This window comes from Apteryx rowi, unplaced genomic scaffold, assembly GCF_003343035.1.
Source record: "Apteryx rowi isolate R43461 unplaced genomic scaffold, aptRow1 scaffold_242, whole genome shotgun sequence".
In the NCBI taxonomy this organism is placed as follows: Eukaryota; Metazoa; Chordata; class Aves; order Apterygiformes; family Apterygidae; genus Apteryx; species Apteryx rowi.
This window is the reverse complement of record NW_020448775.1, coordinates 846,644-863,625: the sequence shown is the minus strand read 5'-3', so window position 1 is coordinate 863,625 and position 16,982 is coordinate 846,644. Positions and strand designations below refer to the sequence as shown.

Below are 16,982 nucleotides of genomic sequence, written 5' to 3'. Positions count from 1 at the left end.
CAGGCAGGTGTGGTAGTCTGGAGCTGATTCCCATGCCTGGGACCATCATTGTCCCACAGTGTTAAAAATCTAGTCCTATGTGGGTTACTAATTGGAGTTCAGAAAGAATGTTTTGATACATCTTTATCTGCTTGTAGCTGTCAGAAGCTTTTGACATTTGTTTGAAAAATGCTGGCAAAAATACCTTTTTTTTTTTGCTAAAGCTGTCCTTCCCACCTTTGTATACCACCTCTACTAGACATAGATAGCTTCATGTTCACTTGTGGAGGAATGAGGAAGTTAGGAAACAGGAGACAAAACAACAGGAAATACGTCAAGCCTTTCCACTTTGTACTTACCTTGCAGTACTCTGAACACAGTCCAGGCAGCTGCAAACCATGTGATCTAAATTTGCCATGAAAAGCACGAATGGAATAAAATATTCTGAAAGAGAAAATTTCACCTGGCAGGCTATTGAAAAGTCAGATGCAGGGCAAGACCCTACAGGACCATATAATATTGGGATATTACATAGAACATGTTACCTGTGAATAATTATGAAGTCCAAACCTCTGAAGCCCTGCAAATTATTCATGCTTTGGAATCCCTGAAAAATAAGTAACAAAGACAGTGTTCAAGTAACATATTTTGAGCTAATGCAAAATTTTAAACGCTTTGATCAATACCTCAAAATACCGTACCTTTCATTAATATTCTGAAGTCTCTGAGGTCTCTTGCACAGCATATGCCTATGGCTCACACTTGGATTTTTTTCAGGGAGACATCCTTCCAGCAAGAAGTGTTGGTTATATCTTCTTACATAACATTGATTTGATGCATTTCTTTTTTATTTAAATAAGTGAATGTTTAACTGTTCTGTAGTATCTGTTAATACCATTGTCTGTTGTACACATTTGTTCTTGTTCTCCCCCAAAGTTGCTCACACTGAAGTCTTAGAGGCCTGGTACATTTCAGTAAAACACTCAGTTCACAAAATATTATCAGCTTCATTCAGCATGGTTTACATTATGAATCTCTATCCTTAATAAGCCTGCCTATGCCCAAATCATACTTCCACCTAACTTTTATCATGGTTAAATGGGATAACCTAAGATTCATGGTGAATTCACCTACCAGGTGGTTTCCAGTGTTTCTGTCTCTCTTTTTATAAATTTCATTCAATATGGCACTGTTTAGATAGCAGGCTAAATGCATATTACCACCACAACTACACTACTATCCTTTGAGAAAAATATAGTATTATTATAACAATCTGAATTTGACTGGAAAAATAAAATGGATTATAAATGCAACTTGGATAATTCATGTGTTTTCTTTTCCAGTATTCCTCTTGTGTCCTTCCACATGTTTCTAAAGGAAAAAGCAAATATCCACTCATTTTCTTTAGTATCTGCTCAGTCTGTTGAACTACAGAAGCGTACTTTCTTTTCTTTAGCTGCTCTGTATTCTCATTCTCATCTTGCCTTGCTGTTTCAGCATTTCCTCTACCAGGTGTTTGTATAATCATTATTTCCTTTGGAATACAGAAGAATCAATAGACTCAATGAAGCAGAAGGAACCTCAAGGGGTCATCTAATCTATCATCTCCTTCAAACTGGGATCAATGATACCTATACTCTTCTGGGCAGATGTTCATCTAACTTGCTTTTCAATACTTGCAGTGTTGGAGACTCCACAACCCACTAACTCTACTTCACAACAACGTCATTTATCACTGTGATCTATAAAATGCTGGTTCTTCTAAGCATACAGAGAATCTTGTTTCTTGTTCATTCTTGACATTCATAAAAAAATCACTGTAATTTGAAGAAATACTTGTTTGAACATAGCTGAATTATCCACTAGCCTACTAGCAAATTAGTAGAACTGAATATTTAATTCAAGCTATCCATTTTTTTCCACAAGACGCACTCAAGGTGGTCAGACATATGATAAATGCGCTTCACTCAATTAGCAGTTTATGAAACTAAAACTTTCACTTAGGCATGAGATATATTTTCCCCTCAGGGCCGGTAAATGTGTCAGGCAAACTTTGTCTGGAGCAGTGAAAATCCTTTTGCATACCCCTAGCACCAGTTTACAGCTTGGCTATAGCATTAGTTTTAATGAAAAGCAAATAAAAAGCTACTCGTTTTAAAAATGCTAATTTCTCAAGCTGTCACAACGCATTATTTTATAATGAACTGTACTTTGGTTAGTGTGATTTTCATTATCAACAAACTAGAGACCAACAGACCAAGTTATTCCTTGTGCTTTATGAAATAAGGCAGAAGCATGAATCAGCCAAGTGGTGGGTTTAMTAGACATCAGAACCATGTTCCATACTAGTGATACTTTGGTTATATTGTGGACTAAGTGAGACTATTTAAAATGATTTGCCCAATTTCTCCACCATTCTGTGTGGTTTACAATCTATCTTCAGCACTAATGGGAATGGACAGGATCGTACACAGCATTTTGACTGGGCCTTTGCTACCCTCGCCACTTGAGAAAGCCAGTGGGACCCATTAAACACTAGACACTCATTCTTAGATTATGAACCGACAAGGAATGAGGGTCAGAAGAACCATTGTGCAGAATTTGCTTATAAGATGAAAAGCAGTGAACACAGCAAGAGAGAGTGGGTGAAAGTGGGAACCACTGCAGAAACGCAGGAGGAATGAAATCTGCTAGAAACAGTGCTTTTTGCTACCAAGGGAAATGCCTTATAACTTTCAGAAAAAAATGGAGCTATTTGTAACTCAGAGGTGTTACTTGTTTAGGAAAAGTTATTCTACCTGGCTGTAACTCACTTTTATGCTGCCTCATTTTCCTCAGAAGGGCAAAGTCTCCACCTCTGAACTGATTTATGTGAAGAGTTAGGCTTCTCTGTGCTTTGATACTGGCAGGGGTGATGCAAATCATGGGTCAGAGTCAAAGTAACTGGGACAGCAGTTGTTACACTCTTGACTCCAATCCAAGGAGTAACTCCATGACAAACTCCAGGAGGCTGGGTGAAGGCTGAGTTCCAAGCAAGGATCTTCCGAAAATATGTGGTTTCTCTGGAGCGCAGTAGGAAAGTTACAGGAAAATTAAAGGACCCGAGATGGCCTCTACTTAGAGGCAATTACAATCCAATATGCCACATAATGCAACATTCAATGAGCCGGTGAGACCCCTAGGATTGGAAGTATAAGCTGTACTTCTTGATGGTTCAGGGGTATTTATGCATGTCCTCTTGGGGGAATAAGATGTCGAGCAGTTGAGTATTTCATATAAAGAGAAAAACAAGGTTTGGATAGAGGAAGATATCCAAGAAATAGGTAATAGTAGCTTTTGCCTGACTTATGCATTAAGGTAATGCATATTCCTTCCATTTGGTTGGTTACATTGAAACATTTAGGATTTGATTAAAATATAATTTGACAAGGTTTAAAAATGGGGGAAAATATGAGAGGTGGGCTTAAAGCTAGAGCAGACTTGAAATTCTCTTTTTAGTACACCAATTTGATCAAGTTGAAGTTGCCCTTGGGCAGCTTTACCTTGTAGGAGCATTACTTTACATAAACACTCCTTAATTCATGTAGACAAAAATTAAAAGACTTTTACTAGGAATATTTTCAGAAGGGACATCTTTGAATTATCTCTTATACTTCTTGGCGTAAACGTCATTTCTCCTTTTGCAGGATACTCAGAATAGCTAAGACTCAGCTACTTTTAGTGAGGAATATATATCATTTGCTATTAAAGTAAAAATAAGTAAAAGAATCTCTTGTGTCCTGTGAGTTCGAGTTTTTCTGCATTCCTTGAACTGAATCCAAAGGTTTAACTGTAAAATTTGTCTTTCCTTAAGTCTTCTTTTTCTGTTTGTAAAGCTCCCCTGCATGAATATCATGGAAAAATGGCAATGTTCAGGACTGTCTCTCTACCATTTATACTGTGAACACAGTTTTCTTATGTTGGAGCAGATGCATTGAAGGTGTGTTCAGTGTTCCGAGCTCACTTGACAACTTTGAGGCATAAACATTACTTGTTCCACTTGTTCAAGAGGAGATTGAAGACTACCTCTTTAAAAATGACTAAGATACAGCCCTTTGAAGCATTAGAGGACATACAATCCTGTATTTTGCCTACTTGACAGAAGTTCCCTCCTTTTCTCTATTTTCCTCAAAAGTTCATCACTAATGACCCAGGAAGTAGATGAGAAAGCATAATAAATGTAGGAAGAACATAGATTAAAACTTTCTTCTTTGGCCTCTGAAACTTTTCTTCAGAGGAATTCAGAGGTTAATTAATGAGAAATTCTCCCAGATACAAGGGTCTGGCAGAAGCCGTGTTCCAAGGGATCAAGTGGAAGTCAGCAGGATGGAAATTAGAAGGACTGATTTCTGACTGTCTTGGTATCTCTCAGAATCCAGTGAAATCCAAACACAGGTTTGTTTGGATTTTCCTCCTACCCTGCTCCAGACTTCCTTTGAAAAGGAGAGAGTTCTGTGCTGATGGATGAATTCCTCGGAAATTCTGAATTTCAGTTTGTGGGACTTTCATTTTTCTTCTGCATAAGAAAGAATGGACCCCCTACAGCTGTCATTGTTTATTTTTAATACAAAAAAGCAAAGTATTCTCTTTGTCCATGTGTTTCATTTATGGTATGGTATGAGAAAAATGCCAGACAAACTGTCATTTGCGTAAMTCTAGTGGCATCAATAGCATTTCAGAATTGTAATGTAACATAGAATTTGGTTATGAGTGTTTTAGTGAAACACTGCCATGAAGCCAATATCCAAAGCTATATTTATAGACACTTTTGGTTATGAAACAGAGACTTGTATGTATTTATCCATAATGCTTGTAAGATCAAAGTGCATTCATGTAACTGAAATGCTTATAAAGCAAGCCTGAAGTTTGTTAAAAAGCAATACTTATGGCCTTGCAGTTATTGTTTGTCGGTAATATCATGACAAAGGACATTCATTCAAATTAGTAATTGTTCATGTTTTTATTACCACGGGTTTGAAGACACATAAAGTTGCATTAATTTCTACACTTCTTACTGTATTGTATCCTACTGAGGATTAAAAAGAACTAAAGAGCTGGCTGCTGTAATATTTCTCAAATGGCATGTAATTAGTAGGCACTTTTCAAGGAACTTCACAATTCAAAAATCACACTGAATTCCTGATAAACTGCTCCTCATAAAACACTGCCATACTTATTCTAATCTCACAGCTGTACTTTTCAGATCAGTTATTCCTGTTTATACTGATATTTCCTTGGGACCAGTCATTCACAACATACTGGAGATGCATCTGCTTTGATGACCATGCAGATATAAGCAAAACGATATATAAATTGTTGGCATTATTAATGCACCATAGTTGAATGATAATCATTCTAATGTAAATACTGTAGAACCAACACTGGACTGAAAAGCTGCATGGCATTACCCAAGACATAACTTCAGACACGCATGAGTCTTGGAGACTTAGGAGTGCATTATCTACTTATGGTGCTGAGTACTTACTTTATTTGGAGTACTCAAATGAGTGATCATTATTAAAACATTCAGGAATCCCTTCTACAGAGGTCACAGTTTTGAAGTCTTCGTTGCACATTTCCTGCTTGGAATATGGTTGGTCATCTGTAGCCTGTGCTTTCCAGTGTATGATCCCTATCAATGTTTACATGCACATATATGCAAGAACTCGGCTGTAATTCCTTAGGCAAAATAACACTGCTTATGAAGAGACATTTTTTGGTTAATTTCGAAGGAAAAAGTGAAAAGAGCTGAAACGTGATATTTCAACATGACAAAGAACTGAAAGATATAAATAAGAACAGTCTCTCTCTTGTTACTGCTCAGGCATATAATATACCCAAAGAAGAGCAATTTATCTTTGATTGAGAAGGCAAYAGACTTTGCAAAGGGATATACTATCATAAATATTATACACACATTGTAAATTAATTTCCAACAGTAATAATCAGGAAAAATATAGTGAGCATTGAGAAATCAACTGTCATTCAAAACACTATCAAATCACTGCTGATTCTTACCTGAGAATTTTATTGATTGCTGTCTCTTTTTCCAGAAGATTTCTTGCTCTGATGCTGAAAACAGATTTACGGAGCTATAAAATTAAGGAAAAGACAGAGCACTTTTTAATTGCCATAAAAAATAGCATGTGATTGACAGAACAATGAAACATTATGGTGCAAGTGTACAAAATACAGGTGAATACAAATATAACATTAAATAGATAATGTTCTCCAATTTAAAGCTAAGATTTTTTCCAGTTTGTGGCACTGGTGTCGTTTTCCAGGAGAAGGGTGGTAGAAAAAGATCAAAATGGCCACACATACAGCAAATTCCTTTGGGAATGTACCTTATCCTGCAGCTGTTGGCTTCCCTATCCCACTCTTTAGCTAGTTCTGGGTGCAAAAAAGCAGACAGTTTGTTGATTAGCACTATTACTATTCTCTTTATTACAGATTTTTTTCTTCCCTGGTTGGACAGTTCACACCTATGTCACAGTCCTTGCCTCCTGCTGCTCCACTTTGGTTTTGATTGGGCTGGATCATACTCTGGAGATGCCTTTTTCTCTTTTCCTTGTATACAGAAAGCCAAAGTAACAAAGCTTAGATGTCTCAATTCAGTGCCTGGAGTTAGGTGAGATGAAACTAGGGCTCCTGTTTCTTCTGAAACCAGGTGTGCCTTCTTGTTCTTTCCCTTGCCATCTTCCCTATCAATTTTTTTTTCTCTCACGTAGAGAGAAAAATGTGTGGGGAAAAAATGTACTTATGCTTGCCTCTGGTAATGACCAGTGCTTTAGGCATACTCTTGTGAATGCTGTTCAGGACTTCTTGGACATTAAATGAAAGGAGTGAGATACAAGAAAACCCAAGCACTTAAATCCTAAGCAAGCAGTAACAAACATGACAGGTCAAGAAACATATCATAGCTGAAGAATTTAGCTGAGGAATTGCACCTGTGATGAACAAAAAGCCTCAGGTACCTTGTAAGACTTACTATGTCAGCTATTTGAAGATCATTATCTTGAAACAATTGAGAGAGAATTAGGAGCTCTTAGCAATATTAGCTCTGTGTTTGATCAATCTGAAATGGTATCTTTAGGCACATTTCTTTAAAACTGCTTATTCTAAATACTGAATTTGTTTAATTGTCTGACTTAAGGATGTAAGTAAATCTCTTTTTTTTTTCTGTAAATAGGCTCCTCAGATCCAGAGTCAGTTGACAAATAATTTTGCCAGCGCTTCTCTCAAGACTCAGATTGACTCTGATTCATGATAAGATGTCTCAATGTGAAGAAAAATAGCAGAAAAATAGAAATAGAATAGAAAAATTTTAGAACTTCTTGACTTATACTGGCTGTCGTTAAAAAGAAGTTAATGTTTTTTGAGCCATAACTGTAACAACAGGCTGCAGCCTCTTTCCTCACACTTACCTTTTAAAGTGTTGTTCCTTTATTCTTTCTAAAGTCCTAGCCCATCTCTGTTTCTAGCTTGCGGAAGCTAGCAACACAGAAGGTTATTATTTGTAATTCTCTGAATAAGATAAATAAAAAATTTTGTTTTGAAAACATCACTGTTTTGGGACTCTTTGGGTTGCTAAAAACCCTGCATTTTGAAAACTGAAATAAAGTATGCAACCTTTCAGAATGTGATTTGGAAAATAAGGTAGTGGGATTTCAGGAATTGTTGAATAACTGAATATAATAAAAAATAGTTCCATTACCTAGGTATCATTAAAGTCATCATAAACTGAATATCATGGTATCAGATAAACCAGGCAAGTATTGTGTAGAGATACATATATCCTATGTCCAAATATATCTGTACAGGTTTTTACGCATTGGCAGTACCTCATCACGTGTTTAGTGGATTTATCAGCATGAGGCCTTATGCAGATTTAGATATAACTGACAATGGTGAGAGCAATGGCAACATTTTCACACTTTTTTTCTTCTAATGTTAATGATTACTAACTGCTGTCTCAGAGAATTGATTTCTTCCCCTCATATTAGGAGTGGGGAAAGAAACTTCCAAACCTCAGAAGTATCTATCCTTTTGCAAATTGTTAGCTATTAATGTATTTAGAGCTCAGCTAGAAATGCTAAACTTAGGGAAATTATGAAGGTGGAAAAACAGCTTTTTTTGTTTGAGTTTATTTTTTTCCTGTTATAAATAGTTTCTTTTGAATAAYTACATCAAACATCAGAGAGACAAGTATACTGCCCACTAATGCGCTATGTCCAATTTTTTCCAATGCTGATTATTTGCTTGTTAACATGTCTTAGAAATAGGAAAGACTTCAAATGCAGAAAACATCAATTTCCTTCCAAATTTCCAGTTTTTGCTCACTGAATTTCAGAAAAAAGATGAGGCAAATCTTTTTTCCTGAAATTTTCCAGACCTTCCTATCTGGTGAAGACCATACCTTTTAGGTATTTAAAGTAGGTGTTGCAACACTTCAACCTTAAGTGTGTGGCCAAAAACAGAGCAATTCACCCAGGCTGTCAAACAAGGATCTGCTCCTGAAAGGCAGGAGTGAGGAGTCTACTTCTCTGGAAAGACTTTAAAGGGAGACACGGCACTTTTACTGAGATCTTTAACCAAGCCAAGTGATAAGCCATCTAGTGCCAGCAAGTAAAAAGAACATTTCAAGAAAAGCCGCTAACAGGTCTAGACCAAAGGCTGTTTATATCTATCTGGCACATTCGCCTCCTGGGGGCTGTTGAATCCTCGTTCTAGGTAGCGAGATTCTGATATTTGTGATGCCCAGGACACCCTAGTCAAAGGCTGGCAGCTTTGCTAGGAGAGCCCTGCATGCCAGTGTTTGGCCACCATCCAGCCAGTGGTTCAACATCCAYGGAGCCAGAGAGAGAGAGAAAAGCAGTAAGAAGAAGCACAAATCTGGAACCACTACAACAGACAAGAAAATACCGGGTTCTGGCTCCTCCTCCCAAAGCTGTTTATAAATTTTATCTAGTGGTGCTTAAACAAACAAAAAAAAGCCTAAGAGATCATGGGATCAGGGAAAGGGACTGGAACATGGGGTGCTGCACCATTTTTTTTGTGCAAAGAATGCATTTACTTCTCCTGCACTTTTTTTCAGAATGACTGGCTGTGGAAATTGCGCTTGAAGCAGTAGTGTCCTTGTGCATTAAATGCAGTCTGAGCACACCTAATGGATTGAGTTTTAGGTGAAGTTTTGATGTTTTGTCAACATCCTACCCATATTTGCCTTGTGATAGAATTTAGACAGTCGCAAGGTATCTAGTTCCTTAATCCAGGAATCCTTCACCATACACAGGATCCTATGCTTTGGTGTCTAGGGATCTCAGTGATCCAAAATGGAAATGATGATACAACTTAGGAACTTCTAAGGATTAGGGCTTTAAAGATGGTCATCCTCAATGCTATTTAAGACTTAGGAGTTCTTTTTGCTTCAGTGGTGAATCCTGGTAAATTTATGTTAAATTTAAAATATTCAGAAGAAGCATATTTTTAGACATGCACAAATGATCCATTTTTCATATTTAAAGGAGTTCAGCACTCAGTCAAATAACAAGCATATGTCAATAGGTCTACTAGAAAAAAAAATCAAGTATTACTACAGGTTTTTAAAATATGTGTCCTTCTTTCTATATTACATAAATAAACCCAGATGCTTCCCATGTAATTTTCCAAATTTGCATAGCACACCAGGCAAATGCAACGGAACTGTACAAAYAGAAAATGGGGTTGATGATCACCATTTTGTTTAATAACATCTAGATGCAGCATGCTGGTATATAAGGAGGCTGGCAATTAAAAACTTGTGATACCTGCCGAGTTCTTGAATGTTGCAGAGGAAATTATTAGCAGTGTTAATGTAGAAAAGACATTACTTGATCAGATGATATGGAATTAAATAAGTACACTATACTCTACCGAGGTTATTTTAGGGCATATCTTTTTAGCCTGCTGGGTTTTTTAATATATATTGTGCTGTGCTGTGAGGACACCCTCAGTGTATCATTATTAGCCATTATTTATTTATTTATTTGCTTCTTTATGCAGCCTATAAGTAGGCTCAGTGTAGAAATAACAGTGCCATATAACATTCTGCCATAGAGCATTATTTCTTAGCATAAGAGACTRTCCTAAAATCACCTAACAGCATCTGATTACTGTTAAATATGTTCTCTACAATGTATTTTAAAGAACTCCAGCAGGTTACTTTAATCTGTGAGGAACAGCTGTGACAGATCAGCAAATTACTGTTAATACTTCCTGGATGAAAAGATTTTAGGTGGAAAATATGTTCTTCTATGAAACCAAGAGTAAATCTCACATTTCGGTTCTCACATTCCCTTGAGTTTATTTATACAGGTGCGTCTCTGGACACAGAATTAGAAAATCTGTAATGCTTCTTCCGCAAGTGCTGGGACCCTCCACTGCTGCTGTTGGTACGACAGACTTTGGACAGACAAAATGACTCAATTCTGTTAATGTGAGCAATACACTACTGTAACCTTCGTAAAAGAAGCTTAATCACACAACATTGTTACTCTGCAGTGTCACCTGCTGCTTTGAAAAGGTACTGCAGACATTTTAACTTAGGAAACTATTTTTTATTTACCAGTATATGTATATACAAAATTCCAGGCTTTCTACCCTGGAAAAGAAAATTCTTGGCATAAAATTAAAAGCAAARTAAAACAGAACAGCACCTTTGCAAGAAGACAGCTGATGACTGTGGATCAATTCCACAAACTAAGTGTATCGGCAAAGCAGTGCTGACTTCATGACAATTTATAACAGCTAAGATACGGCTCAGTGGTTTTAAGTTTTGAGAAATGCTATTCATTGTCAAGGTTTTGCTATATTTTGCTGGCAACATTTTGCAGTGCACAAATCCCAGCAAGCATTGCATAAAGCAATTGTTTGCAGCTTGAATTTGACAAAGAAGTGTACGCTATCAACAGGTGAAAACTGCAGTGATGTAGTGTATTATTTTTTTATCATACCACTGCAGAGCTGGCAGAGGAGACAAGTGTTGGGTGGTGTTTTGCAACATAAGGTGAGACAAAGTCATGAGTCAATAATGAGATATCAATGTCTGAAATGTTTAGGTGACCATGACAAAAAAAAGTGCATGCACAAACAATATATTTTTCTAAAGCAATCTCTTAATTGTTAGATGAATATGAGGAATTTTAGCTAAGTACTGTTAAGAGCAGTCTTTTATATGCAACTGCAGGACCATATGGGAAAATTCTTCTGTACTATGCCAGATATGCCAAGCAAAGAAAAAAAATCCAAAGCTTCTGTTTCAGTTTGAAATTTGCTAGATGTCAACTGATGGTTTATGTAGCCTTGCTGAAAGAACAGACTGTTAGATATCATATCATTATTTAAATATGCACAGCTTCTAGGAATAATATGAAAAGTCAGTACATTTAGTAATATATTAGAGTTATTTTTAAGAAACAGCGAGGAAATATTTATTTGGGCAGAAACCAGCTAAGGTTTGAGCATTTCAAAAATTTAGAATATTTTTGGCCCGTAAGAGTTTTCTAGGCAGCCTCTCAAATGCACACATAATTATTTGTTCAACAGCATTCTGCCTATGTATCTTTGGCTTGATGAGATCAGACTCTGTGGAAGGCCAGACTGCACAAAAACTGCAAGTTGCTGGTAGGTACATAGCAAAATTTTCAAAAGAATTTAAATAGTTTAAGTGTCTAAATCTTAAGGGAATTGGTGGGAAATTTCTGAAGCTTTTTTGAAAACCTTGCTTAATACCTACAGAATCATAAAAGATACAATTACAAAGGACCTCTAGAGATCACCTAATCCATTTTCCTCTCCCAAAGTAAAACTAACTATTTTCATCTGGACTTTGAAAACCTGGCCCTTGGCAAGGTTGTTCTATATAAGAAATGAGTTCACTAAACAGTCAAGAAAGTGGTCTACTAACTAAGTGCCATGAGGAGCCAAGGGCTGTCGCTTTTAATCAGACATGTAGAAGGAGAATTGGGCACAATCTCCTTAACTCTTTGGAGTCATTTTCCTGAAATAGCCTCAATTCCTTGTCTAGCCCTCAGTTGCTACCTGTTTCTTCAGGAAAGCCATGCTCTTGTGACTGACCCTCTTGGAGGGTCTTTCATAACCAAGAACCATTTTTAAGTAAGTCTGAGAACGTGAACAAGGTTAATATTAGTATATTCATAAAACCCCAAAAGACTTCTGGGGAACGATGAAAGTCCATCATCTCAGTCAGGAGAGAGCTGAATCCCTCTCTTTTATGTCTTCTTGTAGTATGGCTGGGTTTTCCTCTTTGTCATGTCTGAGTTTTTTTACTTTCAGTGGTCTAACAGGTAGATTTTTGGCAAGTGCAACATGGGACAAGTTTGTTTTGTTTTGTTTTCTGTCTTTACTTGAAGCAGGAGCCAGGGAGAACTATGGCAAAAGCTAGTTAAAAGTACCAGGCAGGTTACTCCTAGCAGCCAACAGCAGGGTGGAAGCAAGGACTAATGGCCAAGCTGACTCTGAGACTCAGGTACTTTGGGCTGGAGGAGCAGGGAGAAACATTACTTCTGGTTGTACATGCATATAATTCCCTCCACTAGAACAAAGGGTTCATGACTATATTTAATCAGCTTTTGTGAATGCGTTTGGATGAGTGAGACTGAAGGTCTTGGAGAAGGAGTCCTGGATCCTGAGCAGGAGTTTTCCTGAGGGAAAAGGGAGAGCACAAGGGTCAACTACAAGGGCTTTTCTGTCACCCATTTTGCCTCTCCCTTCACTCCATACAAACACTTGTTCCTTTCCACTAAAATACAGCAGCCCTTAAAATTTTGCTGTGTCTGAATTCTGTTTGATTGAAGAAACAGTAGGGGTATGATCATCCCCTTGTGTTTTAATGCCTCTTCCCAGCCTTTGTACCAAACCTTAGAAAGCTTTAAGTGCAAAAGTGATGAAGTAGAAAGCTAATTCCGGAAAGAAGTGTTGAATTACAGCACTTTGAGAACAGCAGAGTACCCCATTTCCTTTCTCTTGGAATGTAATTGAATATTGGTCTTTTCCAGGCAGAATTTTGAACACGCTGTGTAGAGGCAAGAGTGACAAAGCAATTTAAAATCATCAGTAGCCAGAGAAAGACCATGACAAGAATAGCGTCTTGTTATTACTGCAGTTCTATCTTCACTGCTGAAGGCAAGCATGGTCACAAAAGGAAAATATTACCAGCGGAAAAGAGTACGTGATAAGACATTTTAATGAGAGAATGTACTTTACAAGTTTGTCTTTCTTTTTTTCTGTTTTGTGTTTAAGTTGATTGTTTAGACACAGAAGCATAGGCACGTTGTTACACGTGTTTTATCTGAAAATAAACAAAAACTTTGAAAATGCATAACAGACAAAGGAATCTCCTAATTAATTTTCCAAAAAGAAACTAAAATACTTCACTGCATTTTCATATATTAACTTCATTAGAAAGATCTGGAAGAGAAAAGCCAGAGGAGAAAAATCATCTTTTTTGAAAATAAAGGCTGTAATGAGCAAGAAAATGATTGACTCATAAACCATTCTCATTATAGCAGGTAGATTGTTTTAATGGTTCTTTGAATGTTATAGTTAGCTAGATTTTGGCAGTATTTTGTGACTGACATAAATACGTAAGACTGAAGCACTTGGCTGTGTTTAATTAACAAACTTTGTAAGGTAACTAAAATTGGAGGCCTGAGGTCTACTCAGATATTCAGTAAAGGGAGATTAAGATAAAGTTTGAATGAATTTTTTTGATATATATGCTCAAAGTTCTGCAAAAATTACTTCAGAAAGAATGCAGTATTTATTACTGTTTAAAAGTAAATGCCCTTTTCTGCTTGGAATTCATGTTTATTATATTGTTATTCACTTTACTAGTTTCTGCTATATTCAAAATTAATGTGATAAAAATATTCTTTCAAATTACTTAGAGAAAATAATAATCAGAAGCACGATAGAATGCTATTGTACTTTTTGTGCCAATATTCTGCTTTGCAAAATAGAATGCCCAAAGTTAAGTTTAGAAGAGATTGCTTAATTTGGGACATGAGTTAATTATCACAAAAAGTAGTACAAAATCACTTCTGGGAATGACAATTTATGCAAAATATTCTATCACTGCTCTTTTTTTTGTTTTTAAGAAGGAAAAAATACAAATAAAGTTTATGAGCAAATACAAATAAAGCTTATGAACATGGCTTCTCTCCCGATGACTTTCTGAAAGATATCTTGGGACACCCTGTCTACATTATTGAAAGGCATGCTTAGAAAAGCTGAAAGGCTATTTCAGCTCTGACAATTACAAACACTTTCTGCAAGGAAAAGTACTTTCAGAATACTCTCAGAATATATGTGGTTCTTTTTGCAAGAAACAGAATAGTTAATGAAAGAAGCTGAGCACAGATCAAAAAAAGACATGCTGGAACAAATTGCTAGATTAAGCAACAACATCTTATCAAGAATAGGTGACATGTCTCAGCAGCTCACAAATGGAGTATCTATGATGTTAACCAAACATGCATTAAAAGTTGTGGTCAATCTTGTGTGTTGAATTTGTGTGTCAAATTGTAAACAGACAAAATCATAAGCTTTCCCTGAGGCGCTGAGAAGCACTGATTTCTACATAAATCAAAGAGAGCTGACCTCCAGCGAAGTACTCAAACCCTTCCAGGATGGCGCTTATAATTGGGTTGATGTTTGTATTCCATCCCATCTAACTTTAATAGATATCAGGAGGATCATATCTGGGAGTGGAGCCAAATAGCCTAAAAAATCCGGTACAAAGCTCAGCAGCCCGTCTGCTAGGCAACACAGGTCATCATGAATACCTCGATGCTCTTTTCTGTGCACTGACTCCCCAAAGAATGCAGAATCCAGTGTGATGTCTTCTGATTAATATCCATAGTCCTCCATGGTCATGGATCTGGCTACCTTAGAGATCAGCTCTCCCTTTCTGTCCATGACCTCTCATGATACAGCTACATTCTGTTTTATCTATGAGATCAACAGGAGAGGCATATAGTATGGGAGGTTGCGCTTTCATATGAGCTAGATGTTAATTATGGATCTTGCTCCTACAGGAAACAAGAAAGGCTACTAACTTCACTGCTTGCACAGCCAAAACCAAAAATCATACAGGGGAGAGCAAACGGAAAGGAAACTGAATGATAAAGAGGATAGAAAAGAGAAAATATGTTTTCTACTATCCAATTAATCTTACAAATGAAGAAATGAGGGGGCTGGCCTGTTTATATCATTTCAGTTACATAGGAGATGCTCAAAGTCTGATCTATAAAGTACATGGATATATTAGAAGCTGTTTTGCTTTATTTTTTAATTCACTCCTGCTGTGCCATTGCTGTAAACATGCACATGGGTATCTGTACATATTGTGCCATAGGCATTTTCAAAGTTCATCTCAGGAACCTGTCTGTTGTGAAATATAATTTAACAGTGATGGGCTGGGTCCAAGATAAGTAATCAATTTATTAATGTCCTCCTCAAACAATTTTTAGCAAGGCCTGCTGAAAGTTGTATGTCTCTTATGACAGCATTCTGACGTGTTTTTATGTCCCTCTGATTCTAGTCTTGCTGGACACCAGATTTGTTGTAAACATTAAAATTTGTTTAGTTTTTTTCCCCCGAGTCTTGCAGTCACCGTTCCTCAAGTTCTTATAAGGGTCACCACAGGAGATGTCTTCATTTTCTGCCAACCTCCTTTCTTATCATCCACCCACTCACACAAAATTCATCTGCATACACACATTTCTTCCAGTTCTCCTGTCCAAGAATTTGCTGAAATATTGGTTAGCTAAGGAATTTCCCAGCATATTGTGAGTAATTTTCATACAGCTGTGAAGTAAAAAAGAACCTCCCTCTCTGTCTCTGCAAATTTCCTTTCTCCCATATCTACAATGTTCATTTAATGCCATGACTGTAATTTCCACTTTTCATCTGTTTTAACCCCTCCCTACTTTAATCTACTTTTTCCATGAATTTTACAATGGCMCTGTTTACTCATGGCACTTTTCCTTATCAGTCTTCCTTCTTCCACCAGAAAGTATCTTTAGGATGCTTTTACTACAACAGCCTCTTCCATGAGAGGCAGCCTCATCAACCTTGCCAGTACTGTTTACCCTAATGAAACCCAAGGCTCTTCAAGTCATGGCCTGCAGACTACAGTGGGATAGGCTATCTTAGCATGCAGTGGAGAAGCTCAGTGAAGAGATCAGTAGGTGTAAGAAAATTTGCTCAGCAGAACCTCAAGGAGAGAGCAAAGAATGACCATCTCAATCCCAGTTCAGTCACCTAGCCACCTGACTATGAGTCAGCCTCTCTCTTTAATTTTTCTCAGTAAAATTTCCCTGTCCATGATGCCATGGCATTTCCCACAGTGTTAAGTTCAGAGAACCCCAGAGAATCCCAGTCTTACACATTCAGGTGCAGATAGTCAAAGATGGTTCAACCAAAGCATCATGCTAAGCTGCCTATCAAGCATACACAACAGAGATGGCCCAGGCTTGGCTGGCATGGAATATAGAAGAATGAACGTGGCACAGTCTGTCCCCACCCAACCAGTCACACCTTTAACTTCTTAATTTTTTTCCACACATTGAGAGGGAACTCTGAGAAGCCTTATAAAAGATTAAGGGCATTAAGGTATCTAAAAGTGGCTTTTGATATTAGTTTTTGGTTAGTTTATTACTTTGACAGTAGTTTAGCCATTTGGGAGAGTTGGAAAAACTTCTGGAGCTTGCAGACTTAAGTAGGAAAAAAAAGGAATACAGTAGAGATATCTGCTTTGGGAAGCTCTTTTGATTTGGCATATATTGAAGATCAAACTAATTTTAATCTGCTTGCCATTATGGTCACAGTAATATATATCAGTAAATGTATACAAATAAATACACTTTTCATTTATTTTGAGAAGATTAAATACCTCCAAA

At 37.0% G+C, this 16,982-nt stretch overlaps 1 protein-coding gene across 2 annotated transcripts in view; it reads right to left on the bottom strand.

Moving 5' to 3' along the window:
• Positions 1 to 16,982, bottom strand: part of NALCN (sodium leak channel, non-selective) — a 237,119-nt gene that overhangs the window by 37,946 nt on the left and 182,191 nt on the right. For both annotated transcript variants that reach the window (XM_026066533.1, XM_026066534.1), the window contains one exon: positions 6,037 to 6,110. In XM_026066533.1, the coding sequence (XP_025922318.1) occupies positions 6,037 to 6,110 (74 nt within the window). The remainder of the gene's footprint in view (positions 1 to 6,036; positions 6,111 to 16,982) is intronic.